The sequence below is a fragment of the Anoplopoma fimbria genome, unplaced genomic scaffold (assembly GCF_027596085.1).
Source record: "Anoplopoma fimbria isolate UVic2021 breed Golden Eagle Sablefish unplaced genomic scaffold, Afim_UVic_2022 Un_contig_8239_pilon_pilon, whole genome shotgun sequence".
Lineage (NCBI taxonomy): Eukaryota > Metazoa > Chordata > Actinopteri > Perciformes > Anoplopomatidae > Anoplopoma > Anoplopoma fimbria.
In genome coordinates, this window is record NW_026553074.1 from 18,373 (window position 1) to 41,874 (window position 23,502).

The window sequence follows — 23,502 nt, forward strand, 5'->3', positions numbered from 1 at the left end:
CAATTCAATTCAATTCAGTTTATTTTGTATAGCCCAGAATCACAAATTACAAATTTGCCTCAGAGGGCTTTACAATCTGTGCACAAGCGACATCCTCTGTCTGTCCTTCCCGCACAGGAAAAACTCCCCTAAAAAACCCCTTTAACAGGGAGAAAAAAGGAAGAAACCTATGGGAGAACGACAGAGGAGGGATCCTTCTCCCAGGATGGACAGAATGCAATAGATGTCATGTGTACAGAATGAGCAGCATAACAGTTCTTAGATACAACACATTCAATGTATATGACATAAATGATTCATATAATAAGACTACTTATAATAACAGCAGCAATTATTACAGTAGAATTATAGCCATGAAAATAGGGATAGTAATGTGACTAATAATAATAATCGAAGTAGCAGTGGGTGTCAGTCGGCTCACAGCAGGAGGCACGACTACGGTCCAGGTACCACAACGATTCATGGAAACCTGCAGAACGAAAGAAAGCAAAAGGGCTTCAGGGTGGAAGTAAATGTGACTAGTAATAATAATAATGGTGGTAGCAGTCGGTGTCAGCAGGGCCGTAGCAGGATGCACATCCACGGTCCAGGTACAGCCACGATTTATAGAAGCCTGCGAAGCGAGAAAGCACAAAGACTCCAGGGTAGAAGCAAGTCAATAAGCGTAATAGTACAGGCAATAATAATAGTAATGTGACTAATAATGATAGTGGTAGTAGTAGTGGGTGTCAGCAGGGCCTCAGTAGGTGGCACGATGACAGTCCAAATATAACCCCGATTCCTGGGAACCTGCGAGGCGAGAAAGCACAAGAACTCCGGGGAAACCAAATGGGGCAAAACACGGAATGGCACCTCGCCTTTTACTCAGCTCATCTTCCTCACTGCGGGGAGGCGACGTAGCAAGAACAGCGACAGGGACTACTGGGGACAGATTGTTTGCACGAGAGGATTAACAATTTTAACATGTTTGCATGACCCAGCTCGTGATTTTCTCTTGATCTGGTGTTTTAATGACTTAATCAGTGTCACTCAACTGGCACTCAAGTAAATAGGGGCTGGAGAAGTTAGCTTGTAGGCCAGTAAGGACTGGCATCAGAACAAGAACCTCATAACCAGGTTTGATGTTGGAAGGACAACTGGGACATTACCTGAGGGAAGATCTTTGACATAAATTGGAGCCTTGATCATTTTGTTAGCTCTTTTGGATGCCAAATGTTGTGAAAAATGTCACTAGGACGTTTACAATGGCCTAGGTTTTTAACATGTGTAGGGGAACAGCCTCAGGATAACGGGTGGTGGTGCACTTATAAAAATAAAATATTGGTTACCGGGTTAAGCTGTGGAAGTGGTCCTACACAGTTTATCAAGATGTGTTCAAACCGTTGTCCAATTTCAGGGATAGATGGAATGAAGCAGGCGGGAGCGTCTGATTAGGTTTTCCTACAAACTTGCACATATGACATGAGCAGCAGAACTTTGCCACTTCAGATTTATTCATTTATTTATCTTTCCTAGAGCAGCAGCAGACAAACTAAAAGCTAAAGTACAGTCATTCTGTTGGGCCTTGTTATTTTTTGTTTTATTCACGGATAACGCCAACTCTGAAACTGTGGAGAGTTAACTGTCAGCGGGCTCACACATTGTGGGGCTGTGGAACAAAACAGGACCGTCTTACTCAACTTCATCACTGGCCAAAAGAGTGCATCAGAAAGATGCACCACACCACGTAGTTTACAAGCCCTGGAAAAACTAACTGCGCACACAGGGAATGCAGAGGGCAGGTAGCGCACATCCACGGTGGGATTGTCAACAACTTCAGGGGCAGGGAACACTTTTACTGTTGCTAAATCATTTCCCAGAAAGAGTTCAAAAACCCTTATACTGGTAACTAGGACCGCAAACCAACTCGTACAGGGCCAGACACAACTGAAGAGAACAGCTGCATAGTGTGGAGAGGAAATATAAAACGCTCATCTTAATACCCCACACCAGTATATCTGCGCCACAGTGAGTTTGATTCGAAAAAGGGCAATATCCCAGCGCCAATAGGATGTTTTGCACCGGTATTGCCTAAGATTTTATTGGGCAAAGGTTTGGCTCCTATTCGGGCATGAACACAAAACCATCCGAGACAGACTAAATTCTGCGTCAATATTGCCATTTTCATGTGCAAATTCGCCATAGGCGTGGTTGACAGTTTTCTTACAATTTCTAAATTTCTGACAATAACCCTTATGAACTAACTCATAGGCACGGAGAACAATGGATTCTACAATATCATAATCTAAACTCTGGTAAATAGAAGGACTGTAAGACACTTTCTGCACTCTACCAACTAGTTTACATTGTAACAATATTGACCACATGTCTTTTGGAAGTGTAAGGCAAATGCACTGGCTCACCCAGTGAAGGAAGCTTTTAACTTGAGACAGAAGGCCCATGAAACACAACCTTCTCCCCTAGTTGTTCATTAAGAATTTGTTTTAAATCATTTAAAATTCATTTAAAGGAACTTGTACCTAAAAGAACTTGGAAATAAATTACAAACTTGTAAAATATTTTTTCAATTTTCTAACAGATGGATCTGTGGTTACCTCAAACTGACCATTTATATCATCCAGATTAACATGGGTGGGATTGCATCAGAAAACACACAACACACAGGCTCATCCAGTGAAGGAAGCTTTTACCTTAGCAGAATGACCCCTGTGACATTGCCATGAATGATTTCAGATTGTTATTTGTAACGCATTAACACGTTGTTTGTGAAAATGGAACTGATAATAACTAACTAATAACTAATCTAATAATATATTTATTTGTATCTTTAACACTGACCATTAATTCACTTTGCTGTAGTGGCAAAAGGCTCATCTGTGGTGGTTTATCATCTGTGTAATCCGGGAGAAACACGCTCATGAAGTAATTGAAAATGTATTTAGAATGTATTCAGTTCAGTTGTATGGGAACGTAATTTTGTCGGAGACATGGTTTAATGGGGATAATCCATGGTGCACTAATTGGTTCACAAGAAAAGTGAAGGTAGTAGTGAAAAATAAAAAGGAGAGATATTAAAAAACACATCTATATACATAAACACCTCCAAACACCTGGCCAATCACCGTATATGATTGTCAGATGGTTCTTTTTGTAACATTACAAAAGTTGTCTGCTTCCACCCTTATGGTTTTACAATCAGCTGTTAAAAGAACCAACTAGCACTATATTTGAAGCATACTGAAGCCTGAGATTTTATAGTGTGTAGTGTGAGTTAAATATAATTTTCATTTCATGTTATGTTCATGTCATAAATAGCCTGTGGGCAGAGCTCTGAGACAGAGACTCAGATGGAGCTTGCCAGGACTGTTTGAAGTAAGGAAAGGGGTCACTGAGTGTTTTATCTGGGGACACAACCATTTGATGCTAGCAGACCTTTCAAGGGTCTTTTTTTAAAACACAGATAAGAGGATTGGCAAGTGGCTGGAGAGGAGCAGTCAAAACAAGCCCTGGAACAGAAAACCCCACTAGACACCAGCCTGAACTCTGGAATATTTTATTTCCACCAAACCTGGTTTCTTTATTCATTTTCTTGGGTGTGTATCCTGACATAAACGTCTTCTTTTCTTCTTCTATATAACAGTGTCCAGTGTGTTATCCAGAATATGACAGTGAAAATGCTCTTCTGTATCAGCCATCATTTAAAATGTGCCTCTCCATTAAAGGAAGAGCACATTTGCTTTCAGAGGACTAATGTGTGAAGAATGCTCTATCAGTCGGCACTATCAGCAGGTCCTCCAGTAGAGGAAGGGTTAGGTCTCTCGGTTTTAAAATGGATCCCAGAGACAGGAGAGGAGTGAGCACGCCAAGTGACTTATGTCAAGTGGACATCCTTATCTCTGAAAGATGATGTGGCTCTCTCTTCCAATGGCTCCAGTGCTCTCAAGGCAGCCAGGCAGAGCTGATTTTGATTTTAGAAGAAGTTTATAGAATTTAGATAAAAACCTAAAGACCAGAGGGTAGTGTAGATTAGGCAGGGTAGTGTAGACGAGATCAGGTCTTCTGCAAAGTGGTTTAAGATGTCATCAAGTCTAACAGGGTAGGAGGGGGGGTGGATCAGTCCAGAGCACACTGCTCTACTCCAGGCAGCTCGTCCCTCCTCGAGGCAGCTGGCAGCCACAGGCCACCATGACGGAGTGGACCCTGCTTAAACGACTCCTGGATGCGGTCCACCAGCACTCCACCATGATCGGTCGCCTGTGGCTCACTGTCATGGTCATTTTCCGGCTGCTCATCGTCGCGGTGGCGACTGAGGACGTGTACACTGACGAGCAGGAGATGTTTGTGTGCAACACGCTGCAACCGGGATGCTCCACCGTCTGCTACGACGCATTCGCACCCATCTCGCAACCTCGCTTCTGGGTATTCCACATCATCAGCGTCTCCACGCCATCCCTCTGCTTCATCATCTACACGTGGCACAACCTGTCCAAGCTGCCTCACAATAGCACCCAGAGGCAACGGCAAGGACCAGGAGTTATCCCAGGGCAGGGGGACCCAGATATAAGGCAAGGCGGTGGACGGGAGGTGTATGAACGGAGTTGCGACTCAGATAGTTGCTCCATCCGCTCCCATAAGCATCTGGGTCACAGCCTGGCGGATGTGCTGGAGGGCGTCACCGCTCAGACCCTTCTGAGGGGAGACCCCAACAACGTGGTGTCCTTGAGCCATGGCCGTGGTTGCACCATCAGGGAGGGAGTGCAGATGGTCCCGTGGTCTCTGGAGGGGTTCTGTCTAAATGTTATATCTTCCATGTTTGCATACGGGCTGTTCTGGAGGTGGGCTTTGTCCTGGCCCAGTGGAAGCTGTTTGGCTTCCAGGTACCGGTCCATTTCCTATGTACCTCGCCCCCCTGCAGCCAGCCGGTGGACTGCTACGTCTCCAGGCCCACGGAGAAGACCATCTTCTTGCTCTTCATGTTTTGTGTGGGGATTTTCTGTATACTGCTCAACCTGCTGGAGCTCAACCACCTGGGCTGGAAGAAGATCCGGCAGGTTGTGAGGCTGAGGAGAGGGCGTCCTGGAGAGGTTGTCCAGGTATGAGGGGGGGTATGAAACCTTCCCTCCAGACAGCCCCTCTCTCACATCCTCTTTAGGCTACAGGGCGTGACCAGCACCACTTCCCTGCCAACTTTGGACCTGGTGGTGGGTCACCAGCCCGACTGGACCTGTGCTGTGAACTGTGGCAGGATGAGGGATCCTGAGGAGGTCAGAGAGACTGGACCAGAGCAACCAAAGACACAGGACTCCCATAAAGGAGAGAGGCAGCCTTTGAAGAGCAAGAGAGCGATCAGAGAGTCTAAACAGAAAAGTGCTGAGGTCTGGATATAGTCTGCGACCATAGCTGCCTTTGTTTGTTTGTTAGCAGTAGTTCACAGGATTGGGTCATCTTTATAACAACTTAGTTACTTTTAGTTCGATGTAGTTTCTAATCAGAGATTTCTACCTCCGACGAAATACACAATGCAATTTGTAATGTTCACGGCATAGATATTTGACATTTAAACAATACAACAGTGACATATTTAAAATAAAAAAAATCAAACAGGATATTTCACACAGTTTGCTTTTAACGGTTTATAGGAGCTATTTCTTCAACACAAAGTAGTTCCAATAAAAAATGTTTTATTCAGAACCAGGACATTTTTGTGAAATATACGCTGCTGGTGAATGAATAAAACAAAAACTTTTCAATGCTCACTACAAACTAATTTCTCTCGAATTGAAATGACAGATATCAGATACAAATTTCTAAAAACCTGGGCACAAAAAAAACAATCAGAAATATCTGCATGTGATGGATACAAGAAGATGTAACTGACAAAAACACTTAGTTGACAGAATGTTTGAGGTCAGATGCAGTCTAACCCTGCAGGTAATCCTACCTTCATGAAGGTTCTAATCAGGTTTTGAGAAGTGTGTTGATTGTTTATGGCTGGACTGTATGGCATTACACTAATGCTTGTTTCTAATATGTTTCCACACCATTTATATAAGTGAGAGTGGACTGGGTTGTCCAGTGGTTAACTGGTTAATGTGCATACAATATAGCTGTAGTCCCTGCTTGATTCCAAGAGGGGACATATGTTGAGTTACCATACTCTCTCTCTGATTCTAGCAGACATTTTCTGTCTGTATCTCTACTAACACCAACAAAAAGAATCCCAAATAACCGGAATTAAGATGACTTAATATTGCACACAGCTGTCATTAAATTGCAAAACAATTCAGAAGGACTAGAAACTACAGCATGTGAAATGATCAGATGAGGGACCAGAGACCCTCCAGGTTAAACTTATATCAATCGCTTTGATGGATTCACTGTGTGAACACATCTCTCCTATCCATTAGTCCTCTGTGACAGAACAGAAAGTGGAGATACCATAATGCTGTTACCAATAAATAGTTGTTTGTATGCTGATGCTGTGAGAGTCTGAAAGCATGAAGACATTGAAATGGGTGATTTAATAGTGTTTCCCATACCATGTAAGTGTTAACCATATGTGAGTTTTGGATGCTATAATAGACACAAAATCCATGTGGATGTGCGTGTTCACAATGCACAGGGAAAACTCATGGCAGGGTGACACGGAGTTTAAAAATATAAACATATAAATAAATAAATATGATCACTGATGAGAGGGTTGCTCATTTAATGCAGTGACCAGAACATAATTGTTACACAAACAATGTCTACTCGTTACCCCTCATCACAGGTTGCATGACTGGAGTCGTCTTTAGACGGTTTCCTTTGAATAGTTCCCAGAGGCAACCTTCATAACGTTACTACTTCATTGCTCTTTTTAGTCGTTACTGCAAAACCTGACCTCAGTGAGTCCGTGAATGGGGATGTCCGTTCTACTCCTATTCTTTTTCTGTGGGTCCAACAACGATGCTGGGTGATAAGGTCTGGCTAACTGTCTGTTGTTCAGTTCATCCCAAAAGGTGTTGGATAGGGTGGAGGTCAGGTTCCAGTGCAGACTAGCTCTTCCACACCAAACTGGGAAAGCCATTAGTTAATGCAGCCGGCTTTGTGTACAGAACTTGAATGTTGACACAAAGTTAGAGGTACACTATTGCTTAAAGTAACGTTTTGAGCTTTAATAATAACGTTCCAAATGCATTGGAACGACGAGGGGCCTGAAAAACAGCTACACAACAAACTTTATTTTGGTCCTATAGTGTGACTCACAGATTAAGACACACACAAAGAAAAGACACACATGCGAATGGTGACTCCATAATTGCTTGTCTTTATTTATGCAATATATTTATTAATATATTCATTTACAACATCTATAAAACACCTTTTGCATAAATTATGCTACCAAAAGAAATGAAACACAGAGCTGTGCCTTGTAGTTGGTTGTAAGATGAACAGTGAGGAGAATACTGCAAAGGCAAACAGAGGTACAGTGTTGAGAGAAATCTGGATTTAGTGTATCAAAAGTCAGGCATTCAAACTGTGGGGCTAACGGCAAAAACATAAAAGTGAAATAGGCGAACCGTTTATTCAGTCTTAAATCAAAGTCAAACACTTTGGGAATGGATGGTTAGTGTGGATGGTTCCACTTGTTTCATGATGATTGCATTGAGAATTTTTAGGTTTCAGTCTTCTTCCCTGTTGTTTCCTGGAGACTGAATGCAGTATTAAACCTTCTGATGGATATTCCTGTGATGTATTTTGTTGTACTGTGTTGCAGATGGCACCCTGTGCTAAGAGCTCCCCAGTATCCAAAATCCAGAATATCAATTTTTAGGGGAAAAAAGTATCATGCAACATCTTGAACATCTAGGCAATTGCGAGCTAACAGTAAGTAACCATACATTTTCTTTATTTTCTCTCTATTGTATATAAAGTTGAGTTGGTCCACAACACATTAAAAGACGAAACTTAATGAATCCATCGAGCACATATTGGGGAAAAAGTTTCTTCTCATTGCCATGAGAATAATTTAATCAAGTAAATTCTGGAAAAAAGACGGTATTAATATATTGGTCATATAAATAAAGTCTGGTCACTAATAAAGGGAGCTAAACATGTTTGTTTTTATGACCTGTAATCTGATAGCACAACTAGTACATTCAGTATAATGTACATTTCCACAGCACTAATTCCATCAGTACAAACACTCTGCTTTGCCTTTTTTTTTCTTCTGTAAAATGTTCATACTAAAAGTTTACCATGAACAGAAGACATTATTAAAAACAACAACACAAGGTTCTTTATAGAATATCCTCAAGGTTAGTGAAGGAAAACATTATTCCTGTTTCCTGATGAGAAACCAAGAGCATCACAGCCAGCTCAGTCACAAACAAGCACAGGACTCTCACCCAGGAGACCAGTGTGTCCTGTTTGAAACCACAACTAAACATCGATTTTATGCTTGCCAAGTAAAGGTGTTATGTCTGTTCTGCAAAATATGTGAGAAAGTCCATTAAGGGCTGTTGTTGTTTAGTTTTTTTGCCTTAACCTAACCAATTGTTTCACATCTTTGACTATGTGGTATTGTTCCTTTCTGCAAGCGTGATACAAGGCTGATATGAAAAGTATTCATGAAACTTATAAATCCAACTTATTCGTGGTTTGCAGAGACATACAATGCCCACATTTTGTTGTACTGATGAATAAGTGCTGTGGAAATGCAATTGCTTTTGTCCAGACAGTTTGCATTAACATCAAATTAAAACAGCAACAGATCAAAAAACAAGGTTATTTTTCTTCTAAAATATGATAAAATTGAAATAAAGTAAAAAAAAGAAAGAAAAATGTAATCTACAGTTCAGGTAAACAAAGACCTTGGCCTCTTTTCAGAATTTACGGTAATTTGTCTCCTGCACCCTTTTGTCTGATGGCTGAATACTCTAAAGACGACTAAAGCTACCAAGGTGCTTGACCAACTCACACCCTCAATAAACATGTTTATCAGTAACTGCAGGCCCTTACTTATCCCACAGTTTATCACTAACTTATGAAGAGAGCTGGAAGCAGTTTCACAAGGTAACAGGATCATCTGCCTCATTGGATTGGATCATTTTTCCATTCTATATTACAATAATCGAGATAGTAAAGTCCAAAGAACATCTGTGGTACAAATCTAAGTATCTATCACTTTGACGTCACGTGTATATATATCTGATATGGCAGTGATTCTACCCTGTTGTGAATAACACAAAGTGCAACGCTGAAGAAAAAGAGAAACAAAACGTTAACAAAGAAAAAGGTGCATGTCTATAAACGTATGTGGTAGGTAGATTCTAAAGCTTCAGTGCAATACAGACGACATTTTAAAAAGACAAGGCATTCATCCCTATCTGACAGAGAGGGCACTACGGTCCTTACGTTATGTCACAATAATAAGTCAGAGCATGTAAACAGAGAGAGAGAGAGAGAAAGAGAGAGAGAGAGAGAGAGAGAGAGAGAGAGAGAGAGAGAGAGAGAGAGAGAGAGAGAGAGAGAGAGAGAGAGAGAGAGAGAGAGAGAGAGAGAGAGAGACATTCAGAGGGATGGAGTTCACTTCAGTTCCTCACAATTGTAAAAACACGTGTTCTGGACAACACTTAAGAGCACAGCAGGCAAAACAGGCTTAGTCAGTTTGGGGGGAGGAAATGTAGAGTTACAACACACAGATAGAGTCTGACAGAGCAGTCACTTACATCACGTACTGTCTACCAGTGGGATGTGAGGCTTTCCAACACCGGTGATTTTAACTCTCGTTAGGTGTGAACAGCCAAGAGCAGAACAGCCAAGAGCTGTGGCTTGAGATGTTCACAAAATCATAAAAAGCATGTCTGTTGAAATAAATATTAATGGGAGTGTTTTTGTGGAAAGAAACATCGTCATGCAGCGAAAGATTCAGCAAATGTTTTTGGTCACATTTTTAAAAGCTCACTCTGGTTTATAACAATTTTGATGTCATTTTGGCCGTCGTTTCTAGCAGGTATCCAACAGGGCAAGAAACAATCAGGCAGGTTCTTAAAGCCAACAGTTGAACTCTTTTTCCTTTTAAAGTCAAACTTAAAGTTAGCCTGCCTTAAACATTGCTGACAGTCCTTTGTCGCACTTCCTCCACCTTCCCCCTTGGTTCCATAAATACACCTTCTAATCACTTCACCTACTTCTTGTCAGTACCCTGCATTAGGTCCTCACCCCCGCTAATCATAGCAGATGGCTGTTTGCAATGGATAGTTTGGGTAATCATTTCACCTTTTCCCTTCATTTTCTCTTCCAAATACATTTGGCTAACCTAAAGAAGCATTAGCCCTGTGATAGTCTGGTGACCTGTCCAGGGTGAACCCTGCCTTCACCCAATGACAGCTGGGATCGGCTCCAGCAACCCTGCGACCCTTAACACGATAAGCGTTTACTGAAAATGAATGAATGAATGAATGAATAAAGAAGCATTAAATCAGTCTTTCTTTGGACACTTGGGGGCAGAACTCACATATTTCAACATATGTCCTTATGAACTGTTAGCAAACAGTATTTAGACATCCAGCAGAAACTGAGTTATTTATTAGCCTTCGATTGGAGTCTTCTTTCTACTTTCATATTCAGTACTTTTAGCTCTATCTTTGGTCTCCACCAACTCCTGTGGAAATAAATATCTTTATCTTTTAAATGCTGCACTACGTTCACAAGCTAGTCTCTGGTTGGGTCTGTCTGCTGCCCGGTGCTGAGGCAGTGGTGTACTGTGGGTTTATCAGTTTGCTTTACCGAGAGTAGCTTCCTGCTGCTGCTAGAAACAAATCGATGAGAGTGGTGAGACCAAGACACTACAGTACATTTACAGTTAAACAAAATCAATGAGCTGAAAGCTGCTTTGTAGCTTTGCACCATTCTTTGTACCGTGAGATTCATTCTTGTACTTCTGCTGAAAAGCACCCCCTTTAGGGGGTAAATGTTATTTCTATCCATCTATAGAGCTGAGGTGAACAAGTTGTTGAACGACACATGTTGGTTAGTGCAGCTTTACAACATGTCTCATTGCCTGCAGGTGAATCCTGACCCGTCTGACTTAATTAAAGCAATTTCACCATGTTTCAGATATCAGCAATTCACTTAAAGAGCCCAATGTAATGATTACTGATGGAAAATGATGGCCAAATCTACGACAACAAGAACGAGGCTCTAATTGGTTGAAATGATCATTTGACTTTGGTAAGACTTGACTTGTAGGCTTCAGAGGGAATTGTAAGCACTCCTAAAAACTAAAGGCTTGTGTTTGGACAATAACACAGACCAATAAATGCATTTAAAATACAAAATATGTGGAATGCAGCAGTGTGGCGGCCATATTGGAGGTCTAGGGAGAGAGAAAATGTTGAATGACATCAAAAACATACAGGCAGCCCATCGACTCATCATTTCAAATCCTATTTTAAATCTCTTGAATTTTTTAATTTGCTTCTCAAGTTTGGGTAGGTAACATTGGCTAAACCAACAAGAGTACACTAGATCTAAGAATGTATCCACCCTAAAAACCTGACCTTTACCAGTGAAAGCAGCTAGCATCACTAGCTCCAAAAGTCAATAAATCTAACCCCCCCAAATGTTCATTATGAACTAAATCAACAAACATGGCTACACAGCTGTCGAGCTAGCAGCTTGTGGAAGATTCCGGTGACACGCAATAAGTGCATGAGCAGAGGGGGCCCAGGGGGGCAGGCGGGAAAGAAGACAGACAGGTAGCCTGTCCAATCATTCCATCTGGGCCAAGCTCATTACTGTCCCACGACGGCCACAGGTATTGGATTTTTAAGTATAGAGAATTTCAACAAATATTGAAAAAAAGGTTTCCAAACACATAGATAGCCTCTATCATTATTTTGGGGGTAACTACATGACAGTGTAATGCGACGGATCCTGAAGGGTATAAAATGTTCCTTATGTGACTTTAATGCAAAATGAAAGCATATCATTTGACTTAAAAACAATGCTGTCACGATGTCCAGTGGTGAACTTCAAGCAAAGTAGCCTCAGTTTGTGGTGAGGGAAAACAAAAACGAACAGACAGCTCGAGGAGAGAGCAGTCACCTGAGGGACTGACGGGACGGGTCACAGAGTTTGATGACTGCTAGACATTTTCACCCCGGTCAGACCCGAAGGACACGGAGGGTCCAACCACTCAGAGGGTCCCGCTTAATGGCTTGGTTTTCAGTTGGCTTCAGGTTCATAAATATCAACAGAGAAAACTATTTAAATCAGCAAAATTTGATCTCAAGTCAGGTTGGGACAAAACTACTACCTCTCTGGCTCCGTTTGGAAAAATCAGAAGATACAGAAATTCTATCCAGCTTCAGGCTGAGCTGGCCTCGCGAAGGGCCGAGTCTGTACAGAGGCTGAGCGTATGAGGCTGGAAGGGAGTCTTTAGAGGACTCAAGGTGCCGGTCTTCACTGAGGCAGGGGGACGAGGACCTCCACGTAGTTGATGGGGAAAAGCCGGACTCGCCGCTGATCATGCCCTCGTACCAGTTCTCGTCTATCTGGTTGGTGAGGATGATGATGTCACCCTCCTTGAAGCCCAGCTCGCCCTCGTTCTCCGGCTCGAAGTCATAGAGGGAGCGGCAGCACGGCTGGTCCAACACCTCGGTCTCTGCACCACAGGGAGGATTACAAAAGGTTTCACTCCTGCACATGATGATGACAATATCCTTCTTTCCAACCTGATGGGTTACTAAAGTGTATATAAGGCTGTAACTAACAATCCCCTTCATTATCAAGTAATTCATTTTTGTTTGATTTGTTTTTTCCCCAATTAGTTGTTCATAAAATGTCTGAAAGGAGACTAATAAAAGGTCTTTCAATTGCTTTGAAAAAAAAAAAGAGCAAACTCCACCTGTTAATGACTTGGCTGAAATCCCACAAATGCTAGTCCTTGAGTGGATGGAGTTTGCTCAGTTGTCAATACTTTAATACTGACCCACCTTCATTACAACCTAAGTGAACTTCATCTGCTGATGAAGATCGGGAGATACGCTTAAAAACACAAACAAAAGCTAATTAGTGAGTCGAGTTAAGATTTTTTAAAAATATTTTTCTAAAATTTGATTTGCCATCTGCGTGACAACTGAGCAGCAAGCTACCGATGAATACCGTGATATGCATTTTGAAAGTACAGAAGAAAATGGGACTTGAGTGGATGTGGTTTTGCTCATTCATCAGAACTTAGTACCAATACTGAGACATCTCCATGACAACTGAGAACACTGCACAAGCCGATGAAGATTGCGAAATACGGTTGAAAGCTCCGGAAAATCAAACTATAGTTTTCCAAGATCATGAATGAACTTTAAACTAATTTGAAATTGCTTGTTTTGTTCCGACTGACAGTCCAAAACCCAAAGAGCCTCACATTAGAGGGGGATGAAACCAGTGGTGATTTTCATTCATTATGCATTTCCTTTATCAGCAGAATGACGTGGGAATGCAGAGTCGGTGTGTGTTACTCACGGTGAATATTTCCATTGATGGTGGGGCTCTCAGGCCATGACAGTGGAACAGAGTTTATATGATCAGCTGGGTGAGATGTAAAGACAAATGAAGATGGCGTTGAGCACAAGACGGCACAAAACAATACACACATTCAGTGTATGATGGAGAAATCATTCAAAATGTGCCCTTTAATCTACAGTGTTCCTCATCACACAAGCATGTGCACTGGTTGAGTCTGACTTTGACCAGTAGAGGGCAGCAGTGTTTTCTCAGTCACTGTCACTGTACACTGTAGTATGCACATCCACTCCACTTTAAAGGGTGGTCAGAGATGCCTTTGGCCACATCATTAACGATGTGAACAGCATGAATCTGACTTCCACATAAGAGCACAGCGACAGTAGATCTAACCCTGAACACACAAATGGGGCCATTAAGACTTTTCTAGGAAGTGACTGTTCAATCTGGAGGGCCAAAAAAAAATACATAAAAGAAAATCCTGTACATCTGTGCACAGGTTGACTGATACAAATAATAATAATGAAATAATATAATAATTTATAGCAAGACATTAATTTAGACATGTAACTAATATCATATACTACAATAAAGAAATTGGAGATTAATGGAAATCCGTATGGAGGAGTATAATATTGATGTAAAACAGGGTTAAACGGTTTATTCTTATCTGGAAATAACACCAGATATTATATTTATTGATATAATAGCCACATTACCCAATTATTCTCCAAAATAATTATCATTACAGTCAATTTTTCTTTTTTTTTGTCGTAACTGCTATGTAGCTTTTTACTTTTGGTAATGACAAACCGCTTGAGTAAGTCTCATCTGTAAATTAAAGCTAAAAACAATTCAAAAGCATACAGACAGCTGTGATGTTTACTGTCAGTTTCAAAAGATGGAAATATTCTAAAATATATATATATATATATATATATGTATAGATGTCAATCTGCATTTGGTGACTGAAAGAAATAAACTTTGTGCATTTAGAGACCATCATCTCAACGATGTATGAAGGAATACCTACTTTTCCCATTGACTGTGTGGTTGAGCTGGATATCTGTGAGGGATAATACAAAAATGTATACACTTGAACGCAAAGTAAAACAATGAAGATGTGGCTGACAGAGGAAACTATATAAAAGCAAGAAGAAGCACAGGAAAGATAGAGGCATGAATGTGATGGCTGTACCGGTGGATTTGAGCGAGGAGCTGTAGGACAGGCCGTTGTGCTGGCTGTTGTCCAGGGTCTCCATGCTGCTCCTGATGGACTTTGGTTTGAACTCTCTCTTGGGCCGGCTGCTGGCTGTGGATATCCTGGGGGGGGGATTGGATAGGAAAAAAATACGTGTTCCATTAGGCCAAGCAAATCATTCTTTTGGATTAGCAATACCTTCTCATTTTGGTTACCACAGGCTTTACATGCTGCTGCTGAATCAATTCATGAATGCTTTTAGTCCTGCATGGATTAGTGGTGCACTTCAGCCTCTTGAGGCCAAAGTGAGTATTACAACAACAAACACTTGGGGGGAAAAAGTCCTCAAAAGAGCACCTTAAATAGGCATTGTCAACCTCACAACACTGTTACTGTAACAACATTGAATACTATCAAACTTTTATTACATTTCTTAAATATAACTTGATTAAAGATTACAAGAGAGTACCTGGGTAAATGTTTTTTTTCTAGATATATTCTAGCATAAGCATTTTATCCAAAGAATATATTTGGGTGTGACAGTTACTGATTTCTCAGTTACTGTAACTGATGCCAATTACATTTATTTGGTAATCTAATAATGTAACTCTACCTAACAACCTAACATATACTAATTTAACATTTTTTATATACAGGTGTCTTCCATTACAAACTCCCACAGGGACGATGTGCACAATGTAAGTTGTCTACATGAAACACTAATATGATTTGTTCCAAAAATGGAGGGAACCAAAGGCCAAAACTGATGCTTTAGCTACTTCTGATGTTGGATGGGAGGGATCTTTTGCTCACGAGGGTTCCAACACTTTGGTACAGGACAAATCGGCCATGAGGGGTGTTCTACACACTGCGTCTTTCCCCCCCCCCACGTGCAGTTACTTGTGTAGACAAAATGCAACGGACAGTGTTGATATTATGGCCTAGAGACAGGCATCTTGCAACACATTACACAGTGTCCAAACGTCAGAGGAGACATCGAGTTAGTTTTAAAAGTCGATGGTGTTCCTCTTTTCAAATCCTCAAAATTGCAGTTTTGGCCTATATTGGCAGCATTGCAAAATTCTGAACCATTCCTGGTTGCACTATTTTGTGCTACACAGAAGCCAGCGCCAGTTGAGGACTATTTACAGGACTTGGTCGAGGAAATCAAGGCTCTGCAGCAAAATGGATTACTTTATCAAGGCACCTTGCATAAGGGTAAAATCAAGGCCTCCGTGATGCCACTGCAAGAGCATTCTTAAAGTGCATTACTGGGCATAATGGATTACAATGGTACAAGCGGTGTGTGGCAACTGCTGTTAGTGTCCAGAGAAGGGTCCCCTACCCCTCCAAAGATACTTTTGACAGGTCAGAAAAAAAAAGTCTCCTCTCAGCAGTGCAGGAGTCCTGTTCGTTAAGCAATTTGCCCTGAACTACATGCACCTCATTTGTCTTGGTGTGGTGAAAAGATTGCTGATTTATCTGGTGCGTGGACCTGAGAATTGCAGGCTGGCACCAACACTGAGGCAGGAAATCTCACAACGCATGATGATGCTGCAGGGTGCCATGCCGTCAGAGTTTGCAAGGCAACCGCGTTCTTTGCAGGAAGTTGATCGCTGGAAGGCAACAGAGTTCTGCCAGTTCCTGTTGTACACAGAGCCTGTAGTTCTACGCGACATCTTGTCGGACAACTTCTTTGAACACTTTCTGTCGTTGACTGTGTGCATGTCAATCCTCCTGGAGTCTGATGCTCAGAAGAGGAAGGCATCTCTTTGTTCTGCTGCCACAGTGAAGTCTCGTATGGACCAATGTTCACTGTTTACATTACCACAGTGTGCAGCATTTGCATGAAGATATAACACACTTCCAAGTGTTCACTGAACGGGGTGTCCTCATTTCCATTTGAGAATCACCTCCAGGTACTAACAAAAAAAATGGTGAGGAAAAAGTAAAAATCCAATTTCTCAGGGAAAAAATTGGCTGAGATGGAATGTCACAAAAGGCCCACAGGGCGCCAAACACAGATGGGCCGCTATGTGTCTGCCAAAACATGTGATTGCTGAAGGATGCTTTCTCCTGAAGGATGACAGTTATGCCTTCGTGTTGGAGAAAAGACCCAATGTTACTCTTGTTACTGATTAGGCAGGATGACACCCAAGACCTATTTGAGAGTCCCTGCAAGTCAAAGCTCCTTGACATAGTATATGTATATAGGTTTGCGGTCTTTCCCCTTCTCCACGATATGGAATGACCATTATTAGGGGTAAATATATATCTCGAATTTTATGGGTGCAAATTGAAAGCAATATTATTGTTTCTTTATGAGATGCTTATCAACCATTTCTTTATTTTCCCAGGTGATGGCTCTAAACCTAGCCATTGAAAGGAGAGCGAGAAAGCGCAGGGTTTTTAAGTGAGTTTATCTTGTGCACTATCATTAAAACTACTTAGACCAGTGTGCTGTTGGATTTATAGACTCTGCTAATTAACCCACAAACATCCCCTTTTCCAGTCACTTTTCGGAAGTAAATAACATTTGTCGTTGACATTCCACACCATTCGTGCTAATGTATCATGATTTTAATGTTGTTAGGATCCGTACGCACTCACCAGGAGTACAGTATCATCAGCTCCCCTCAACATTCAGACCATGGACACAGTCCACAAACACAAAACCAAAGAGGTGAGCCTCCACCACTAACAAAAATATAGAGCCTGCCCTGTATATGTTGTCCTAATTCCTTTGTTGTTCAACTTCGTATAACCCCACCAACTACTTGACTAAGCAATGGCTAATAGACTGAGTGATTGGTCTGTAATATCTACATCAATGACCATGCAAATGACCATTGCTTGGTTTTTTGTCAAGAATTCCAGAGAGTGGTGCTCGGGAAGTTGGGTGACCTCATTGAGGAAGTGAAAATAATTGGATGAGGGGTGGAGCCAAGAGAGGTCCAAAAATGACACAGCACTGAGGAGCTGGAAGAGCTGGAGGGCAGACTGATAAAGGCTGAGCAGCGTTGGTAAAAAAAAAATAATGTCACATTTTTCGTTGTCTTATTCACAGACCTTTCACCAACAAATGAATGGCCACTTTCAACATGAAGGGGTGGTCAGAAGAATAAGACGGCCTTCAGGGAAACTGAGCTTGACTCTGTGGTTAAAGGTAATATATGTTCTAATATGCAAAATACATGTAATCAATGGTTGTACAGTCAAAGTCTCTCATTTCATGATATAATATAATCAATAATGCTATTCTCCGAATACTATAGAGGCCTGTCATGCGGTCCTACACCAGTGCCACAGCGTCACAAATTCACTGTGCCATGGCAGACCAGCTGAAGCAGGATCCTGGGAGGTCCGCTGTGTGTGGCTATGTGTTTACGCTAAAGTGGCTGTCTATTAGATACAAGTGGTAATTTTGGTTATTAGTATGTTCATTCAGCATAATGTGTGCACTTTTTTTATTTTCCATAGTTGTTCATTTTCCTTTCAAAAATGTTATGTTTGTTCTATTTTATTGTGCTTTTATTTAATAAATATGTTTTATGTTATATTTATATTGTTCAATAATAAATCAAAATTTATCGAAACATGTGTTTTTTTTTGTCCTTTAAGTGGAAACTGTTAATGTATTATGACTAATTATGTAACTTGTAAAGTGCTGTTGGTTGGCTGGTCGTTCAGAACTGGTTCAAATGTAAAAGTTTATTCACCGACTATTTGAAGATGTTCACGTTGAGACCATATTTCAACGGGATTTGCAATATTGGCTTTCAACAGAGAAATGTGGACGTGGTTTCATAGTAAGCCTCTAAAATGATGATATAACATTATTAGCACAACGTAGAGGTTGAACAAATTCACTATTGCAAATCCCGTTGAAATGTGGTCCAAACTTGAACATTCAATCAACGTCTACAAATAGTCGGTGAAAAACGTTCACTTTTCAACCAAATCTGAACGTCTTTCCACCGTTGGCCTTAGTCGTCTTTTCAACGTAAATTGCGCTCTGGGCACATTGGCGTCTCTCATCGCTGGCATTCATGCTTTCAATGTCACAACCACTCTGAGTGGAATTACTTTTTGAACAGCAGAACCAGAGTGAGATTGTCATCCTCCCACCGGGGATGAAGGCTGCAAAGTAATTACTGACGGCAAAGTGAAGCTCTTTCCTCACCTCTTCTGCAGCTTTTCACTGAGCTCCTGCAGGATTTCACCCGACTGCCTGTGGTACTCTGCAGCCGCCTCAATCAGTGACAACAGCTGGCTCACCTGCTCCACCTATTGGCCACAATAACACACACACACACACACACACACACACACACACACACACACACACACACACACACACACACACACACACACACACACACACACACACACACACACACACACACACACACACACACACACACACACACACAGTATTGAGTAAGGATCTCACTTTGTATATCTTTTTTTAAAAAATCATGCCTAAGTGGTCTCTTCTAACTCTTAGTTGAATATGTTAGTCTAGTCTGCCTGATTCATCGATACTTTATCCCACTGAGGTTTGGGCAAGTTAGACTCTTTGACCATGGCTCTAAAATATCAGTTCAGCTCTTGCAACTTTTTATCTGAGTCACGAAACGAGCAAACTCCTGTTAAAAATGAACAAATGGCCTACTGCCCGTTGATCTGTTCTTCATTTAGAAGTTCTATCCTCTCTTACATCGTTCTCCAGGAAGTTGAACATGCTCCTCTCCGCCACCTCTTTGCTCTCGTCAAACTTCTCCACAGCCAGCTGGATCTCCTCGTCTGGGATTTTCCCCTGACGCTTCTTCTTATAGTCAAAGTCCAACCGGCGGCCCTCCAGCTTCTTCAGGTGGTGCTGGAAACACAGAGAGGAACATGTCAATACAATGTACTGTGAAAGTAAAAAGTTAGTTGTCAAGCACAAAGCACAAGTCAATACCTTCTTGTTCTTTCACTACTAACCTGTTTGGTGCTTTTCAAACTCTGACTGTTTGGATAAGGACGAAACAACTTGGCCGAGATAGTGATAATAAATTAATCAAACTAAGGACTGGAAACAAAAAAAGTGGGACTTTGTCCATTTGTAAACTTGAAAAAAAGGTCAACGTGGAAGACAGCACTGCAATACGAGGCCGTGGGAATTTGTGTTGCCATTTCGGTCTTAGTTTCAGAACCGTTACACACCTTGTCACCATGGTAACAAGTGTGGGAGTGCAGGAATTTTACCGGATATATCAGAAGGTAAAAGGTCCTGCTCAAAATATTACAGCAGCCTCAATAAAACGTCAGGGAGACGAATCAGGCACACCTTCCCGTAATATATCGTAAAAGTTTTCCTGTTCGCAAATGAACATCCTGTCATAAATAGTGACTGGACAGATTAATAAACATATCAGATTCACATGCAGCATGACCTGTAGTCAAGTCAGGGGCAGACTTTACCATTACAGCAAGGTAGGAAGCCTCCTGAGGCCCCTAACTGTAAGGGGTCCCTAGCAGCTATGGACTACTATTCTAACTCGTAGAATCTCTAAAATAACATGCAAAGTACCCTCTGAATGCATCTTTTTATCATTTCCAATTGCCAAACCCGATTGGGAAATGAAGTGAAGCACACTCAATAGCGGTTATTTTTTTGGATTGAGATTTCATATTCAAAAATATATGATCAACAAATGAAATGTAACAGGATTACAGACTAAACTGTCCAGATGTACATGAACTAGTTAAAATGAGCTCCATGTTGAAGAGACTTTAAATTAATGTCTGTTCATTTTAAAGAATTAACAGACGAAAAGTACAAAAGTGGCAAAAGTTTGTCAGCAGTGTGTAAATGTAATGAAGGTAACACTCACACTGGCCTAATAGCAGATTACAAACAGTTATTGGCACATCCTGAGAGTGTCGTCTCATTTCCTCTGTGCTGCAAACACTGACAGCATTATTAGAATTTGAGGGAACTATGGAACAGAATCAATAGTCTTTGTGTAACCTGCCAATCATAAAAGCAAAAAATACTACTTGTATGAGTTTAGTTACAGGGCATGGGCTGCTGTAATGTACCGTGATCTCTTTGAGGTCCTTTTCCTGTAGATTCAGCAGGGGGTCAATAAAGTTTTGTTTGACACCTATGTCCAGTGAGTCCTTCACGTCTGCCATCTGCCTCATGGCCTCGCCCATATCCACCAGAGCACAGCCTACAAGACAACGGAGAGGAGAGACAGAGCACATCTTCACAGTTAACCTGTGGTCTTTTCCAGCAGGACACAATATCACATAAATCATCTGGAGACATGCTCCGTGTCTGGCTGTGTTCAAATTAAAATAGAAGAAGATCAGAAAACATTGAGGGCGTCACAATAAAATGTGATAAAATGTACACATGAGAAGGGAGTAGAATAGGAGTGGGGCAAATAGAGAATACAGGCCTGTTCCTAGTATAAGCCTGGTCCTTATAGACAGGCTTCCTTGTGTTGTCATCACTGAGACGCACCAACACAGAGGATATGAACCCACGTGAATGACTGAGACCTTGGCTAACACTGTTAGCTCTGTCAGGACTGTTAACAAGTGGTCATTAAGTTATTTATTTTGTCTAACTGAAACCTGGTTTTGTCATGAAGAATCAATTAATTTCACCAGGCGCCCATCAACCCTAAACCTAAACTAAATTGTATTAATTAACTCCTTTTAAAGCCCCGTTCTAAAACGTTCACACCAAACTTGAAAAACACTACAGTCAATTCTATTTTTCATAGTGTAACGTGTCCTACGTAAAGTAGAACAGGAGCCAGAGGCTTCAGATATCAGGCTCTTCTTCTGTAGAACCAGCTCCCAGTTTCAGTCTGGGGGGGGGCAGACACTTTTCTGATAACACTTATAATTATGACTGGCCCATGTTTATAGTTATGACTGGCCCATGTTTATAGTTATGACTGGCTCAGGTTTATAGTTATGACTGGCTCAGGTTTATAGTTATGACTGGCTCAGGTTTATAGTTATGACTGGCTCAGGTTTATAGTTATGACAGGAGGTTTGCTTAGGACCAGCTCCTAGATCGCTGATAAAGACCTAAATTGCCGGGGGACTTTCTAGGATACACTGAGCTCCTCTCACCTCCTGTCTGTCTCCTACTGTATTAATTTATGTCCGATTGAGGCATATTAATCATTTTCCTTTTTCCCCTGGAGTCTTTGTGCTTTCTCGCCTCGCAGGTTTCCATGAACCGTGGTTATATCTTGACCGTGGTCGTGCCTCCTGCCATGGTCCTGCTAACACCCACTGCTACTATTATTTGAATCATGAGTCACATGATATGAAAGGCTCCAAGGACAGACAATGTTATATGCTGTACAGATTGTACAACCATTTGAGGCAAATGTGTGGTACTGGGCTAAACAAATACAATTTTAAAATGAATTAAAAATGGAGTTAATTTCGAATTCTGCACCTTTAAATCCTGTATTGACAGTTTCTTATGAGTGAAGTTTTGACTGCATTAATCTGAGTTTTGCTGACGTTACAAATCTGAAATCCAGAATGTGAGTGTCATTGTGTTGCAGTAAAACAGCAGGAATTTAACATATGCTAATGGTGAATGAGAACACCTCTCCACAGCCCTGTCCACTATTAAAGAATTCTGGAATATGAGAATGGGTACCAAAGATGGAGTCCTCTCCCAGTTCATGTCCGTAGCGCAGCATGCAGTCTCCCAGCAGGCCTTCAGTCTGAGGGTAGCCGGTGGTCTTCACCTGCCCCCGCATCTTAGACACTGTATTCAGCATGTTCAGTTTGGCTCGAGAGGCTGTATAGGAAAACATATATACCACATACAGGATTCATTTAGCAAGACAGTGTTATAGTGGCAGATACAATAACGGCACATAACAACATAACATATGCTCCATCTTTTCTTTTTCTTACCTGGGTTAGGCTGGAGGTATTCTGTTGTTTTGGACAAGAGGTCAAACACGGACTTGTTGGTCACCTCAATTTTCTAAAAGGAGCAAGATGTTGCATTTATGTGTAAATATGTTTTTGTTCTATAGGATATTTTGAACAAAATATGAATGATGATACTTATGACTGAAAAAAAGATCCATAATGTGACTTAACTCTTAAACTTGAACTTCACCCCTTTAGGGCCAGTTTAAATAAACTTGGAGATCAACTTTTCTCGTGTTAACTTAATTGTGTTGATATCGTCATAGTAACTTCATTCGGCTTTTGAAGGGTGACATAAGATTTTAGGAAAACAATGACCACCACATTACTGTTTTATCAGCTGAGGAGCTGTTTGTACTATATAGAAATCAACCCAGCATGACCATGTGTAACACTACGCATCCATCATGGGACCATGTTTACTGCTGAGCAGACTCCTGAACTGAACTCACCCTCTCCATCTCCATGAAGTCTTCATCCAGCTTGGTCCCCTCTGCCCCACTGATCTTTTCACTGAGAAGCTGCACAAAGAGAGCAGATAGAGAGCTATGTAATACAAAAGGGACAGGAGGAGGGTTGAAGTTCCGCAGTGACGTCACTCCACCATGAGCGTTTTTAGCCAGCATGCACCTCTTCATCAATAACATTGGTGGTGTGTTCCACACTTAACATACAGTCTATGGTTCCACATTTAGAACATGTAACTTTGCTGTAACACAGTAATAGCTGAGTGTCACCAGCAGCTTCTTCTCCGCTGCAGCTGCTGGTTTGGCTTCCCTCCATTGTACCATTTGACACCGTTTATCAGGACTTTTGTTTTTCAG

General features: G+C 41.4%; 1 protein-coding gene and 1 pseudogene across 1 annotated transcript; one reads left to right on the forward strand and one right to left on the reverse strand.

The window, feature by feature from the left end:
* The first annotated feature begins 4,185 nt into the window (after positions 1-4,185).
* On the forward strand, positions 4,186-5,387 carry LOC129116294 (gap junction delta-3 protein-like; annotated as a pseudogene).
* A 6,302-nt stretch (positions 5,388-11,689) lies between these two features.
* On the reverse strand, positions 11,690-23,196 carry LOC129116293 (endophilin-A3-like). Its single transcript, XM_054627256.1, is given in 11 exon segments — positions 11,690-12,497; positions 12,500-12,652; positions 13,510-13,575; positions 14,543-14,575; positions 14,708-14,832; positions 18,894-18,997; positions 19,431-19,589; positions 20,798-20,931; positions 22,395-22,538; positions 22,658-22,730; positions 23,131-23,196. Coding segments are annotated over 11 exon segments (1,053 nt in total). The 5' UTR covers positions 23,146-23,196; the 3' UTR covers positions 11,690-12,450.
* Positions 23,197-23,502: the final 306 nt, after the last annotated feature.